This window comes from Xiphophorus hellerii, chromosome 18, assembly GCF_003331165.1.
Source record: "Xiphophorus hellerii strain 12219 chromosome 18, Xiphophorus_hellerii-4.1, whole genome shotgun sequence".
Lineage (NCBI taxonomy): Eukaryota > Metazoa > Chordata > Actinopteri > Cyprinodontiformes > Poeciliidae > Xiphophorus > Xiphophorus hellerii.
This window is the reverse complement of record NC_045689.1, coordinates 3,646,477-3,659,615: the sequence shown is the minus strand read 5'-3', so window position 1 is coordinate 3,659,615 and position 13,139 is coordinate 3,646,477. Positions and strand designations below refer to the sequence as shown.

The 13,139-nt window shown below is 36.9% G+C and overlaps 1 protein-coding gene across 2 annotated transcripts in view; it reads right to left on the bottom strand.

Annotated features, from left to right (window-relative positions):
- caln1 (calneuron 1) overlaps positions 1-10,181 on the bottom strand; it is a 63,895-nt gene extending 53,714 nt beyond the window's left edge. Inside the window, exon 1 of one of the 2 annotated variants that reach the window (XM_032544950.1) lies at positions 9,687-10,181. Coding sequence is in view for 1 of the 2 variants with exons in the window: in XM_032544949.1 (XP_032400840.1) it covers positions 7,623-7,801 (179 nt within the window). In the remaining variant the exon portion in view is untranslated. Of the gene's footprint in view, positions 1-7,622; positions 8,154-9,686 lie in introns of those variants that run through there. The other variant, XM_032544949.1, reaches the window with a different exon arrangement.
- Between the last annotated feature and the right edge of the window lie 2,958 nt (positions 10,182-13,139).

The following is a 13,139-nucleotide window of genomic DNA, read 5'->3' as shown; positions in this document are numbered from 1 at the left end:
CGATACTGCTCCTTTAGGACTTCCCTGGAAGGAGATTTAACAGTTGCATTCTTGCTAGCTTAGCTACCCATCACAAACAGTGTGTGTGCATGAGTGTGTGTGTTGGGAGATTGTACCCCCCTCTCGCTTTGTGACAGCAGCAGATTAGCGGCAGCCCTGCATGACCCTGAACAGCACTAAAGAGGACAGAAAACGGAAAACTTCAGCGTTTAAAAAGCCTTGAGCTGTTTATCAGCGACGGATCCCTCCAGCCTGCTTAGAAACGCTGCTTCTCATTTGCATTAAGCGGGAGGGAAATAAAAAAAGTTTGCTGGTAAACTGTAATAAAAGATTAAACCAACAAGGCTGGATGCAAATCCATCAGCAGAACGGCCATTTAAATAATAAATGAAGAGCCGCTTCACGTTTGGCAGCAGCAGTTTCTGCTGTGGGTATTATGACTTTCTGCCCAGGGCGGCAGAGCCAGGGGATTACCACAAGGCAGGACAGAAAACATTCAGTCTAATCAGGTTTTCTGGAAAGTCCAGTCTGTCTGTGGCTTTCTCAGCATATTCACTGATATTCACATATTCATATTCCAGCAGGAGTTGCTGAAGTTGAAGTTTATGACATTTTTAAAATTAATTATTAAATATTAAATGCCTCGGCACCAAATTAGACATGAAAAGCACAAAGTTTTTGTTTCTTGCTGGATAAAAATACTCAACTTAGTGCTTTGATTTCTGTAATTTCTTTAACTCCGATACAGCTGTAAATTATTTTATTTTAAATGTAAATTATTGATGTGTTCAAACTGAAGCAAACACACATTCATGGTTATCAGGGAAAAAGGACATTTTGTTTTAATATTAGTCCAACAATTGTGTTTGTGTCACTTTAGAGGGTTTTTCCCCGTCTCCCTTCTTTTTCATTTTTCCAACTCGTCAGTTTAATAATCTAATCCAGATGTCTGCACCTCCACCTATTTCATGCAGATTTATTTTGCGCATAATGTGAAGCTTTTTCATTTCCTAATTCATCAATAATTCGCTCGTGTCCCAGCTCACGTCGTTCTGCTTTATAGCAAAGCAATCCATCGCGTTTTATATTCAACCCTGGTTCTGTGCAGCTTGCAGACGAATTGCTCTTAAAGTTCACCAAACTGAGCACAGAGCCGATAAGGAAGACATTTATAAAAATCAGAAGCAGTGATGTTGTATGATGGTAACTGTTGGCTTCTTCCCAAAATATTCTTTAGTTTTCAGCAATCGGTATATTGGTTTGAATTTTCCACATCATGTCAATAACAAGCATCAGCAACTTATGGTTAATTATTCCTTCAAAATGCCATTTTTTAAGCACTACTTGGAGTTTTGAGAAGGTAATTTATATTTATGTACTTGCATTTATTAGATAGTCTCACAAATCAAAATAAATAAAGAGAAATGGAGAAATTATACACAAGCAGCAGTTTGTTTAAATGTTTGGCTAAAACTAACATTTACTGGAGTAACATTTTTGTAAAAATGTATTTTATTTTTACTGTTACTTTTACTTGAGTCATTTTATTATGAAGTATTTCTGCTCTTACTTGAGTAAAATTTCTGGATTTTCTACCCACTGAATGAAATACAAACATGTTTCAACCGGAAATTCGCCAGACACAGACACACACCTGCAGTTTTTGTTAAAGTTTCATCAGTTTTTCATTGAAAGAAACTGATTTGGAAACATTTTCTTTAGTTACTTACATGAATTATTGTCATTTTGATCCTTAAAATACCAAAATTTCCACTTAACTTTATATTTTGGTCCATTTAATGATGTCATTTTTAAATAAATAACTGATCATTTGATCAGTTATACTTGAGTAGACAAATACTTTTTACTATTACTCGAGTAAAAATAATATGTTGTAGTAGTGATACTTTTACCTGAGTACAGTTTTTGAGTACTCTGTCCACCTCTGAAAATGTTTCAAATGGATGACCAGTTCCATATGTCTGAAAATTACAGTGAATTCTTTCACTTTTTAATTTCAAAACTTTTCTTTTCCCATGTTTGGATTGAATTATGGGGAAGATTCTTCATAGTTAGCCCAATTTGTAAGCGAAACACTTGACATTCTTCCAGTCAAGCTTTGGTTTACCTTCCTAGCAGCAGAGGCGCCAACTGCTCTGTGCCTGGAAGTAAACAAAAAGAGAAATAATCATCTTTTTTTTAATCCTTGGCTGAAAGATTTACCAGCTGTTTGAGTCACTAATGCATTCATCACATCATATTTATTCACACATGCCATCTTGCTTACAGGTTGGTGCTGACTCAGCAGGTACACGATTACTCCTTCTCCAGCTTTTACTCCAGGTTTGAAAAAATAAAAAATAAAAGATTGTGGCGGATGATAAATAAATAACTCCACTGTGTAGGTGTTGCTCGGCCTCACACTTCAGCTCTTCATACCCAGATTCATTTTCTATCATTTTAAGACAGTACAAAAACATTTTTTTTTTCCAGTTTACGAGCAAAATATGCCACCAGTTGTTTAAATAAATCAATCTTTACAACTTTTGTAAAGATTATATTGTTCTTATACAGCTTAGATGTTACATGTTTACAGAAAAAAACAAATCTGCAGTAGCCATTATCTATATGCTTAAGGTACTGCAATATTATTTCTATTTTTTCATTCTAAAATAAAATCACTTTGTTTCCAAGCTAATAAGAAAAAGTAGATCTGAAAACATGTTTCTGTTTGACATTAACAATATTGTAAAAGAGAAGTTTGTCAAAATGTTGTTTATTCTTTGAATTCATTTTGTTTAGTTGTTTCTACAGACATTTACAGTATATTAAGTTCTGTTGCGCTGCTCGTGACGGTTGGCGGTTACCATAGCAACCGGTAGCTGACAGCCACGCCCCCTTTTTTCTGTTGCATCAGGATCATCTTTTCTTTTACAGGAAGTAGCCATTATATTTTAGATAGATTTTAGACAAATTTAATAATATTCAGTGTTTCATGAGTAATTTTGTTGCGTTTTATATACGTTTTTATCATTAATGTTGTGCATTTTAGCTATGTTTAAATTTACAACTGCTAACTGCTGTTAGCTAGCAGCTAACTGCTGCTAACTGCTCATTGGGAGTTATTGATCTGTACTTTGTTTAGGGTTATTTATTGTATTTTATTTAATGTACAGAAGCTGCTGGGCTGATTTTAACCACCATCTTGATTTCAATCTTTTCTTATAATGAATCCGGTGAACCTGAGAGTTTCTGCTGAGACGATCAAACACTGAGTGCCTTTAAATCTAGACTGAAAACCCACATGATTAGAGTTGGGTTTGAGCAACAATTAATGAAAAATTTATAATCTGTTGCGTAATGATGGCAATGGACAAAATATAATGCTTCATTTGTTGACTGTGAGCTCTATAACTTTGTATTTTTGTGTTTTTATGATGTAAGGCACTTTGAAATACCTTGTTGCTGAAAGGTGCTACACAAATAAAACTTGACTGAAGGGTTACAAAAGCATAAAATCTTACCAAGTGTTTTATTTTTTTTCTACTGAAAATATCTTTGTTTGTTTGAAATCAGATTAAGCTAAAACTTACAAAGAACTTTTCAGCAAGATAGAGGGTAGATGCTTGTTTTATATTGATAACATAGGCAGATTATTTCACTTATAACATGGGCAAAATGTATTGTTATAAGTAAAAAAACATTAAAATAAGTGAAGATTATTCACTGAATCAGGCCATGAAACTTTTCTTCTCCGTAATCTAGATTTGTTTAACAACTTCTGACTATAAATGCAGCAGAAATCAAATGTATTTCAAGTTTACAGCAGGACTTCTAAAAAGCCTCTAAATCCTCAGTACCTTGATTTGATTTGGGGTTTTTTTTTGTTTGTTTCTCACATGAAATGCATGAAATGAGGAAACCAAATAAAGCAAAAACTAAAGACAAACAAGAATGTAGACAGAGGCACAAACTGGACATGGCACCTTACTAGGCTGCTATATCTTACAGCCATAATTTACTCTAACATCTCATAATAAAATCTTTATTAATTCAGAAGATGAAATATGAGCTAAAGGGGAGAAAACATGAAGCAGTTTGTAAAGAACAGAGCCTGCTTTGGTGTCATTATGCTGATTGAATGGATCAAAGTTTCCCAGTTGAAGGGAAGCGGTTTGCCCTTCAGAATAAAAGCGTTAAATCAGGACATTATCTCAGCGTTACGCAGAACTGACTGCTTTAAAGTTTCCTGACAGTTACCTTTATAGAATAGTTATTTATTTTGTCGTCAATCTTAAAGCGGCAGGTTTATTACTATACAGGGATTGAACAGGCAGATGAAACCTGCCCTGGTTTTATGGGCTGCAGCTCATTGACTTATTTAATCGGACGGAGGCATCAGCGCCGGCCGTTATTCAGAGGAACTTTCAGTCAGGAGTCGGTGTGAAGCTCCAGGCGAAGGTCCGACTTCACAAGAGACGATTCTTCCTGCTGCCTGAGACTGGAACCATTTAACTCAAACTTTACGATCTCCTATGTTAAAAAAATTTAAGCTCCAATATGCTGTGACTGACCTGTTACAGCAAAGTTAATGAACCAAACTGGAAATTTAAGTTGATCTGTTTTTAAGATCCTTCCCAGAATATATTGATAAAACACATTAAACTACTAAAACTTTAGTAAGTAGCCGCATCTGAATTCGATTTCTTAAATTTAAATGATGTTGAGCAGATTGATCGATTCCTCCAGGGTTCCACGATTGTTTTTCTGGAAGCCAAATTTGACCCACAGGCCTTGGATTTTCAAATTTACTTTAAAAACAGATCTTTTGATCACTAAATTGCACTTTACATTTACTACTGTTCCTGGAGCATTTTTATCTGTCACATTTTTCCTTCCACACAATTTTCCATTAACATACTTAGATACAGGACTCAAAGACCTGCAGCTGCTTGTGGAAGGAGTCAATGACTGCTGAACATTTGTTGAGTCAGCAGATTTCCACATGATTAGGTGATAATTTAACTTTTCCTTTAAAAAAATAATTACATTTAGTTATGAAACATTGTAACTTCTTGACAAACTGAAGTTTTAGGTATATTTCTCCTTAACCAATAACCATCAAAATTAAGAGGATTAAACACTTGAACACGTCACTCTGTGTATAACAAGCCTTTATATGTTTTTCAGTATTACTGAAACATTTTGATGGTATTCTAATTTATTAAAAAAACAAACCTGTTAGCAAAGAGCCGTTAGCCGGACGCCTAGCATTCAGTAGAAGGTCACTTTAAGGACGATGCCTCTCTCAGGTTTTTGGTTTTCAGTTTTCAACATTCTGCTGCACATATTGATTTTAAACACCTTCCTCTGTCCTCCACTTGTCTGCTTTCTGAATTTATGGGGGGGGGAAACAATCAATTTTCTGTCCTCCTTAGATAAACAACCCAAAACTATTGATTAAAAACACTTAAAAGTACAAGGAAGTCTGGTTCCTATAGAGAGACGTGACAGGAAGTGGGAAGTTGTTAAAACTTTTGCATGTGTGCAACTTTTCGATCTGTTGCTCCAACATTGTACTCAAGTACGAGCAACACAACTTCAACATATTTTTACTCAAGTAAAAGCAAAAAGTATTTGGTAAAAAGTCTACTCAAGTATGATTGATCAGCTTATCAATCATTTAATATTTAAGAATTACATCATGAGATGGACCAAAATATAAAGTTAAGTGGAAATGTTGGTATTTTAAGGACTAAAATGACAATCATTTATATAAGTAGCAAAAAATTAAGAAAGAAACTTTTTCCAAATCAGTTTCTTTCAATAGAAAACCTATGAAACTTTAACAGAAACTGCAGGTTTTTCCAGAGAAAATCCAGAGTTTTACTCAAGTAAAAGCAGAAATACTTCTTAATAAAGTTACTCAACGTACAGTGTAGTAAAAATACTCCCTAAAAGTACTTTTTCTTTTGAAAAAACTTAAGTGTAATGGAGTAAACGTAACTAGTAACTACTCAACTCTGAATATTCCTGCAAATTCAAAGTCTTAAATATAACAGCAGTGAAACCAATTGGTTTGATTTTACATGAATCTGACGAGAAGTAAAGACTGGGAAGAAAAGCTCAAACTGTTTTTTCTATCCCTGTTAGGAATTTCCCATGAACTTAAAATAAAGCATCAGACTGGGAATAATTGCTTTATTCAAATATTCTCATAAAAGCGATCAAATATAATGAGTTTCCCCTTCAGACTGGATTTATTTAGGATATTTCTCTTTAAAAATAAAATGAAACAACCACATTTCTTTGCTTTGGCCGCAGCTTTGATGAAGGAACAGACTGAATTACATCCCCTCCGTCTCCAGGACAAAACCAAGTGAAAACAACACCAAGCTCTCGATCCAAGTCGCAATTTATCGACCGTTCTGATGCTTCGCCCACTTGGCAAACAGCCAAGAGTGTAAAGAGCCCCCTACGCCACAGACGACATTTTCATGCACACAAAGTCTCATCCGGTCATTTAAGTTCCAGTCGTCTCCAGAAGTGACCAGAGCAGAAGGAGGCACACCGAGGAGAGAGCAACCTGATGAAAAGAGCGGCTTTCTGCATGACAGGGAGGCCAGATGGCAGTTCCCTCCGTCAGACTCCGCAGCGCCGCAGCGATGGCCGGCACAGATGGGGACGCCACCGGGACACGGTGTACCGGCCGCCGGCCCTCGGGTCACAGAAACCAACTCTGGACAGGACCAAAGAAACGCTTTCACCCCGCACCACTCTGAGCCGAAGCACCAGAAAATGAGTGAACTCATTTCTTCTCTGGTCACAGAGGAAGCTCAGTGTGCGTTCACTGCGTTTTAAACACGAGCTGCGTTCCCATCCGACGTACGAAAATAAGTTTGCTTAACGGAAACACTGCAATTTGAAAAAGAAAAATCATATTTTTAGACAGAAATGCTTCTGTGCTAACATGACACAAAACAAAAACACGATTGCAAAATTGTGTTTTTTCAAAGTTAGCAGAATGTCGACAGTTTTAATCGTAACGTTAATAATTCTGACTTTAAACTCTAATTTTCTAATTTTGTGAGAATTGGGATTATGTTTTTTTCATTTTAAAAAAGTTTCTGCGCAATCACAGAAAGTCACATGATCAACAACTGTATGTTACTACTGGCGGAAACGACAAAGAAGATGACAGGAAGTGGCACTAATCCTCTTCCGTACAATTCAAAGAGCAAAAGCAGCAGGTTTAGACCCCCAAACACCAAGCTGGACAATAATCTGGCAACGTGACGTAAATCTTTTCAGTCATATTGATTTACTACCAGCAAAGTTTCCCTTAAAATGCCTTAAATTACTCTAAATTCAAAACCTCAGCAGCTCAGCAAACCAAGTCTTTCAATTTTCCACACCAAAAATTTGTTGTCAAAGTTTTTCCTTCTAATTAAAACAAACGAGTTTTCTCTCACAGCAGCCCATTACCATAAATGACGTGCGGGATTATTGACAAAATGCCTTATTAAAAACCCAACAAACGATCAAACAATCCCTCCAGCCCGATGAAGGAGGCAGCAGCTGTTTCCCGCAGCAGCAGCAGCCTCTTTGTTTCCCATCCTTACCCACACTGGTGGCTGGGGCTGAACTCTGGGGGACACTGCGGCGGCGCCGGCTCCCTGGCCGGACTCCCCGCCGCGTCCAGCGCCCCGTCCCTCAGGTACGGGTTCCCCGGCAAGTCCCCGTTCACCTCGGGGTGCGGCGCGCCTGTCTGGGGCTCGCTGACTTCCTCCTCCGTCTCCATCTGTCCACCTGAGGCTCAGAAGCAGGGTTGCCTCCAGCGGCGCTGCCTCCGCGCTCCGGGCAGCATCAGATCCCGGAAAGAAGCTGTTAATATCTGAGCAGCGGCGGCGGCAGCAGCAGGTACGGCGGATAATCTCACACTCCACTCCTCCTCTGCTCTGTCTCTCTCACCAGACCCCCGCCCCCACCTCTTTCTGCTCTCCCACTCGCAAACATTCCCCCACATGGGGAAACGGAGGAGGGCTCATTAATGAACCCCGGCGACTGACAGCGGCTGAGGAGTTGTTGAGGGAAATGAGAAAGAAACTCAGACAAAAACCCAAAAATGAGAAACAAACGCAGCTGAAACTATAAAAAAAGAAGAAGAAGAAGAGAGAGAGAGAGAGAGAGAAGTGAAGAGTGTTTTGCGTTCAGTCGGTGTTTGGCGCTCTTACAGTGCGCTCTGCAGGTCAGTGCAGGGAGGCAGAGAATCACACAGAGCGCCACCGTGTGGGGGGCGGCGGTCAGCAGGGGGTCCGCTGTTCCGCTCAGACCCTCCGACACACACACACACACACACACACTGTAATCATCCATGCTGCGTTCTCTCTCCATCACAACAGCTGATTATAATATTCTGATTACAGCTCAGGATTCATGTTATTCAAATACAGCTCATGAGTTTATGGCTCTCTCCCCGGGGTGTCATCCATCCAGGGGCGGCGGCTCACTCCAAAATGAAAAGCTACGTCAGCTGAATGAGTTTCCTGTTGTTCATCAGAAGGAGGAGCTGAGCTAAAGGGCTATTTCACAATTTTTGATTGAATCCAAAATGCATTTGATCTAAAATAATTGCACAAGAAGAACATGAACAGTTTTACACAAGATTTATGAGCTTGTGTAAAAAATAAATAAAAAATTATTAGAAAAAGCTCAGAAATGTTGAGGTTCATCTCAAACATTTTCAGTAAAATATTGGATATTTCTGAGTGTCAAAATTCACTTTTTTTTTTCAATTTTTGGAAATTTCCTGAGTTTCAAAAGTGAAAAAAATTCTATTAAAAATATCCGACATTTCTGAGAAAAAACCCTTAAAATCTCAGAGTTTCAAAGGGGATTTTTTAATTCAGAAATGTCAAAGTTTTATTCTCAAAAATGTCAGAGTTTTTTTAACAAATGTTTGACTTTTCAAACTCAAAAATTTCCTCGTTTTTCTAGAATATTTCCCAGTTTGAAAATTCTATTTTTTTTCACTTTTGATATATTTAGTGTAAATATCTGTGCATTTTTTCTGTGTACATCACCATAATTTATTCTATATTTAACTAATTTTTAAAGTTATTTTTCTATTATTCTAAAAAAAAATTAAAACTCATTTTGTCTTTTTTATATTATTGTGCTTCTAAGCTGTTTTTTTTTTTCATCAGAAATATTTAATTGTATTTTTGTCACAAAATCTAAACTGTTTTTCATTCTTTACTTCCAAACATATACTTAAAATAATTTATTGATATGTTATCATGTCCATATTACTGATTGCTTTGCTCCTGAAGCTAAACCGAAACGTTTTGACCAGAAAAAGAGAAGATGAAGGTCCAGCAACCGCTGTGGATAAAACTGCTGCAAAAACACATATGGACTCTAAATAATTATTGTCAATAAAACTGAGAACAAGTTCATATTTCTTTTATCATGAGAAAATCTTGTAAAATAAATTTTAAATAAAATAAGTATTTTATATCGATCCATATAGAAAAAACCATCACTGACACAACAGGTGGACAACTGTGTGATCTAATGCCTTCTGTGCAGCACACACACACACACACACACACACACACACCCACACACACACACCAGTCATTTCCCATCAGTAGTAGATTTATTGCCTAATTTCCTGAACTTACCGTTGGGAGTGTTAAATGTCTGAAGGTTAACAGTCAAATCCTCGGATCAATGTCCGCGGAAGAATCCAGTTTATCCGCTCCGAGTCGGCGGCGCGGATCGATCCTCCTGACGGCAGAGAAAATGTTGGATTATTCCTTTATTATGAAAGCGCGCCGCGGTCATTTCCTCCCAGGCTAAAGATAGAAAAAGGAAAATGTCACGCAAGCTGCTTGGCGTGTCTGTGGGTCCAGGTTGCTTTTATACGAGTTGGTCCTTCAGCCCAAACTCTCATCAGCTTTCAAAAAAAAATGTTGTTTTGATATCCGGTGGATAAATAAATAAATTACAAAGCATAAAACGAGTCACTCAGCATTTCCTCTGAGTGGCAGTCCACGCGGGACGGATCCACGCAAACAGGTGAGGAGCGGAGATTGATGAGAGCGCGGCGGCGCTGAAGAGACTCCAACACGCAGCCAGGCAGGACGCAGCGGATTGGCTGCGCTCACTCCCTCTGCAGCCGCCCGTTCATCCTCTCATTCAGCCCGGAGAGAAAACCCGGACAGGAGGGGAGGGAAAGGTCCTGATTGGTCCCGCGTGTGTCTCCAACTTTGACTCGTGATGCGTTCAAGGTTCAAAAGCGTCTTAAACTCAACGGAGGAGCAGCGGTGATGCGTCCAACTGTTGTTTTTTGGTATATATATATAAAAAACTTGGTAAAAATCAATGTTGAATGTGTTTGTTCGGGATATTTAATGATTCGAAATTAGGCCAATCAAACAATAACGCAAAAACAGGAGAAAAAATTGGTGAATTGAGATGATTGTCAAACAGCATCTTACTGTTGATCTTGTTTTTAGTGCAAATTTTTAAGTACACTTGAAATAAGACAAAATTGAGTCACAAGTAAGTTTTCAGCAAGAAACAGCAGCTTGAATAAAATACATAATTCCTTCATTTTTGGATAAATTTACATATAAATTCACAAAATACAACTTGACAAACCGTAACATTAATCCAAAACAAAATGAGTAAAATGTCTTCCGAATATGTTGGGTGACCATCAAAATGTCTAGAACATTATATATGTGCATATATGTCATTTTTGTGCAACACTTGTACAAAATGCACAATAATTGTATATTTTATTTAATATACTTTCATAAAACCTTACAAAATAAATCTGAAAACATATTTTTATCTCCAAAGTACTCCTACAAAATCATTGAAAAGGCTAAACTTTTTTTAATTTCATGTTTTTCTAAGTAAAAAAACAGTAAATGGTAGCACTTAAAATGTATTGTCCTTTCAGAAACTTAAAGTTAATTCTGCATATTTTTGTGCTAATTATTTATTTTCAATAATAAATGGGAACGGCCACAAACATTGTTTACAAAACGCAACTTTAATTTATTTTCATGAGTAAACATAACTTTTAATTTATTCAGTTTAGAGTTGCAGATGTAACGCTGATTGCAGACGCATTTTTCCAGGTGAGTCTCATAAAATAAACATGTTTACGCTTCATCTTACCACAGTTGTTGTGAGGAGCGGCCATTTTGAAACGCGTGAGTTGCCTCCAGTTTTCCGCCTCGGACGGCGGTCCAGTGAAGATTGTTCCAGTTAACTAAAACTAACGAAATAACGGAAACTGAAACCGAGAAAACATTTTTCGTTAACTGAAATAAATAAAAACGGAAACTGCAACTAACTGGAACTATATGGTGCATTTATAAATGTACAGATGTAATATTGTTTTCGTGTGTATAAATATATTTATTAGCCTTTCAAACTGATGTGAAAGGCAAATAATATTAGCCCCCCCAAATAAGCAGTTTACGTCAGCAGTCGGTAATTATGGCGCTCCATGCGCCCCCTAGTGGCTACGCTATGCTAGTCCACAAAATGGCGGGAGAAAACACCAGAGACAATTTGGTTGTTCAACTGAATACATAAAAAAATTGTTTTCTGCTGAGTATTCATTATCCAATCAATGCATACATAATCACAATACAATTCATTGACCTTTTTCAAATCTGAACCTAAAAATTAACCAAAGTATGAAATAACTAAAACTACTAATGTAGCTAATCAAAACTAAATTGAAATGAAACAATATTTAGCTAATACTAACTAATAAAAACCAGTAAATCCACGTTAAAAACTAATTAAAACTGACTAACAGGAAGTCACAATGAAATAAAACAAAACCAGAATGAAAACCCTGGTTCCAGTTGACTTTTCAGACCTGGAAGCCGGAATTTCAGAATTCCGAGTAAAACTTGAACGCAGCATAAAACCACCAGGTGACCCTGAATCAGTTCTCTGCACAAAGCAAATGTTTCTGGCTCTTATCTCCACGACGGAGCAGGGAAGGAGAGCGAGGGCCCAACCACTCTGTGATGAATTACAACGTAAATCAGGGTGTTGGTTCAGACAAAAGGCTTTTCTACGTCAAACAGGAGCCCAGAAAATAAAGTGACACAAAAAGTTATCTGGTATTTTTAGAGGAGAACTTGGTGAACTTTAATATTTCCTAAAATATTTCCTATCATCAGTTTGCTTCAGTGAATAAAAGGGAAGACTTGATGTGATCGTAGAAGCAAAGATCTGAATAAAAACCAGAGGATAAGGAATCAGGATGCATTTGGTGTCTCAATAAGAGACGAGGGACACGAGAGACGTCTTCTGCTGAGAGGACAGCCAGTGATTTAGAGTCCGGTGAGTTTTCCTGCGTCTGGTTGTTAATCAATGTTGGCAGATAATAAAGTTAATGGCAGGCACTTCCTGAACAAAGAAAAAAATATGGAAATGCACTAAGGTGGGGCGATGAAATGCATGTTTTCTTTTAAATGATCATGAACAGACATTATTTAAAAATGAATGAAATAAAGATATATCTGTAAATATTAAATGCACACCATGATTTACCATTAAAAAAAAAATCTCTTGTTTGAGTCAATAAATTTCAACAGTAACAAACAGGAAATATAGAAAATATAAATAAATAAAAAGTGTCTTTATTCACAATAAAACAAGTAATTTACAGGCATGGCCTGAAAGACCAATCAGAGAGGAAGAGTCCATCACTTCCTGGTTGGCTACAAGTTTTGTCTTTAAAAGGTTTTCTTCTGGTAAACCTTTAAGAAAAACAGTTTTTTATTGTTCTGTGACGGTTTAAATAACAAACTGAAGCTCACAGAATCCACATCTCAGATTTTTATTTATTTATTTATATTTCTAACCATTGTATTAGCCACTATATACTGTGTATATATATATATATATATATACATATACAGACCAAATGTTTGGACACACCTTCTCATTGAATTCAATGAGAAAGTGTGTCCAAACTTTTGGTCTGAACTGTATATATCCAAAAATTTGAATCTTTTGGATTCAAATTTGAAAAAAAGTATTTTGTATTTTAGTGGATTCAGTTCATCTCCACTTTTTTAGAAATTGTCAAAGTA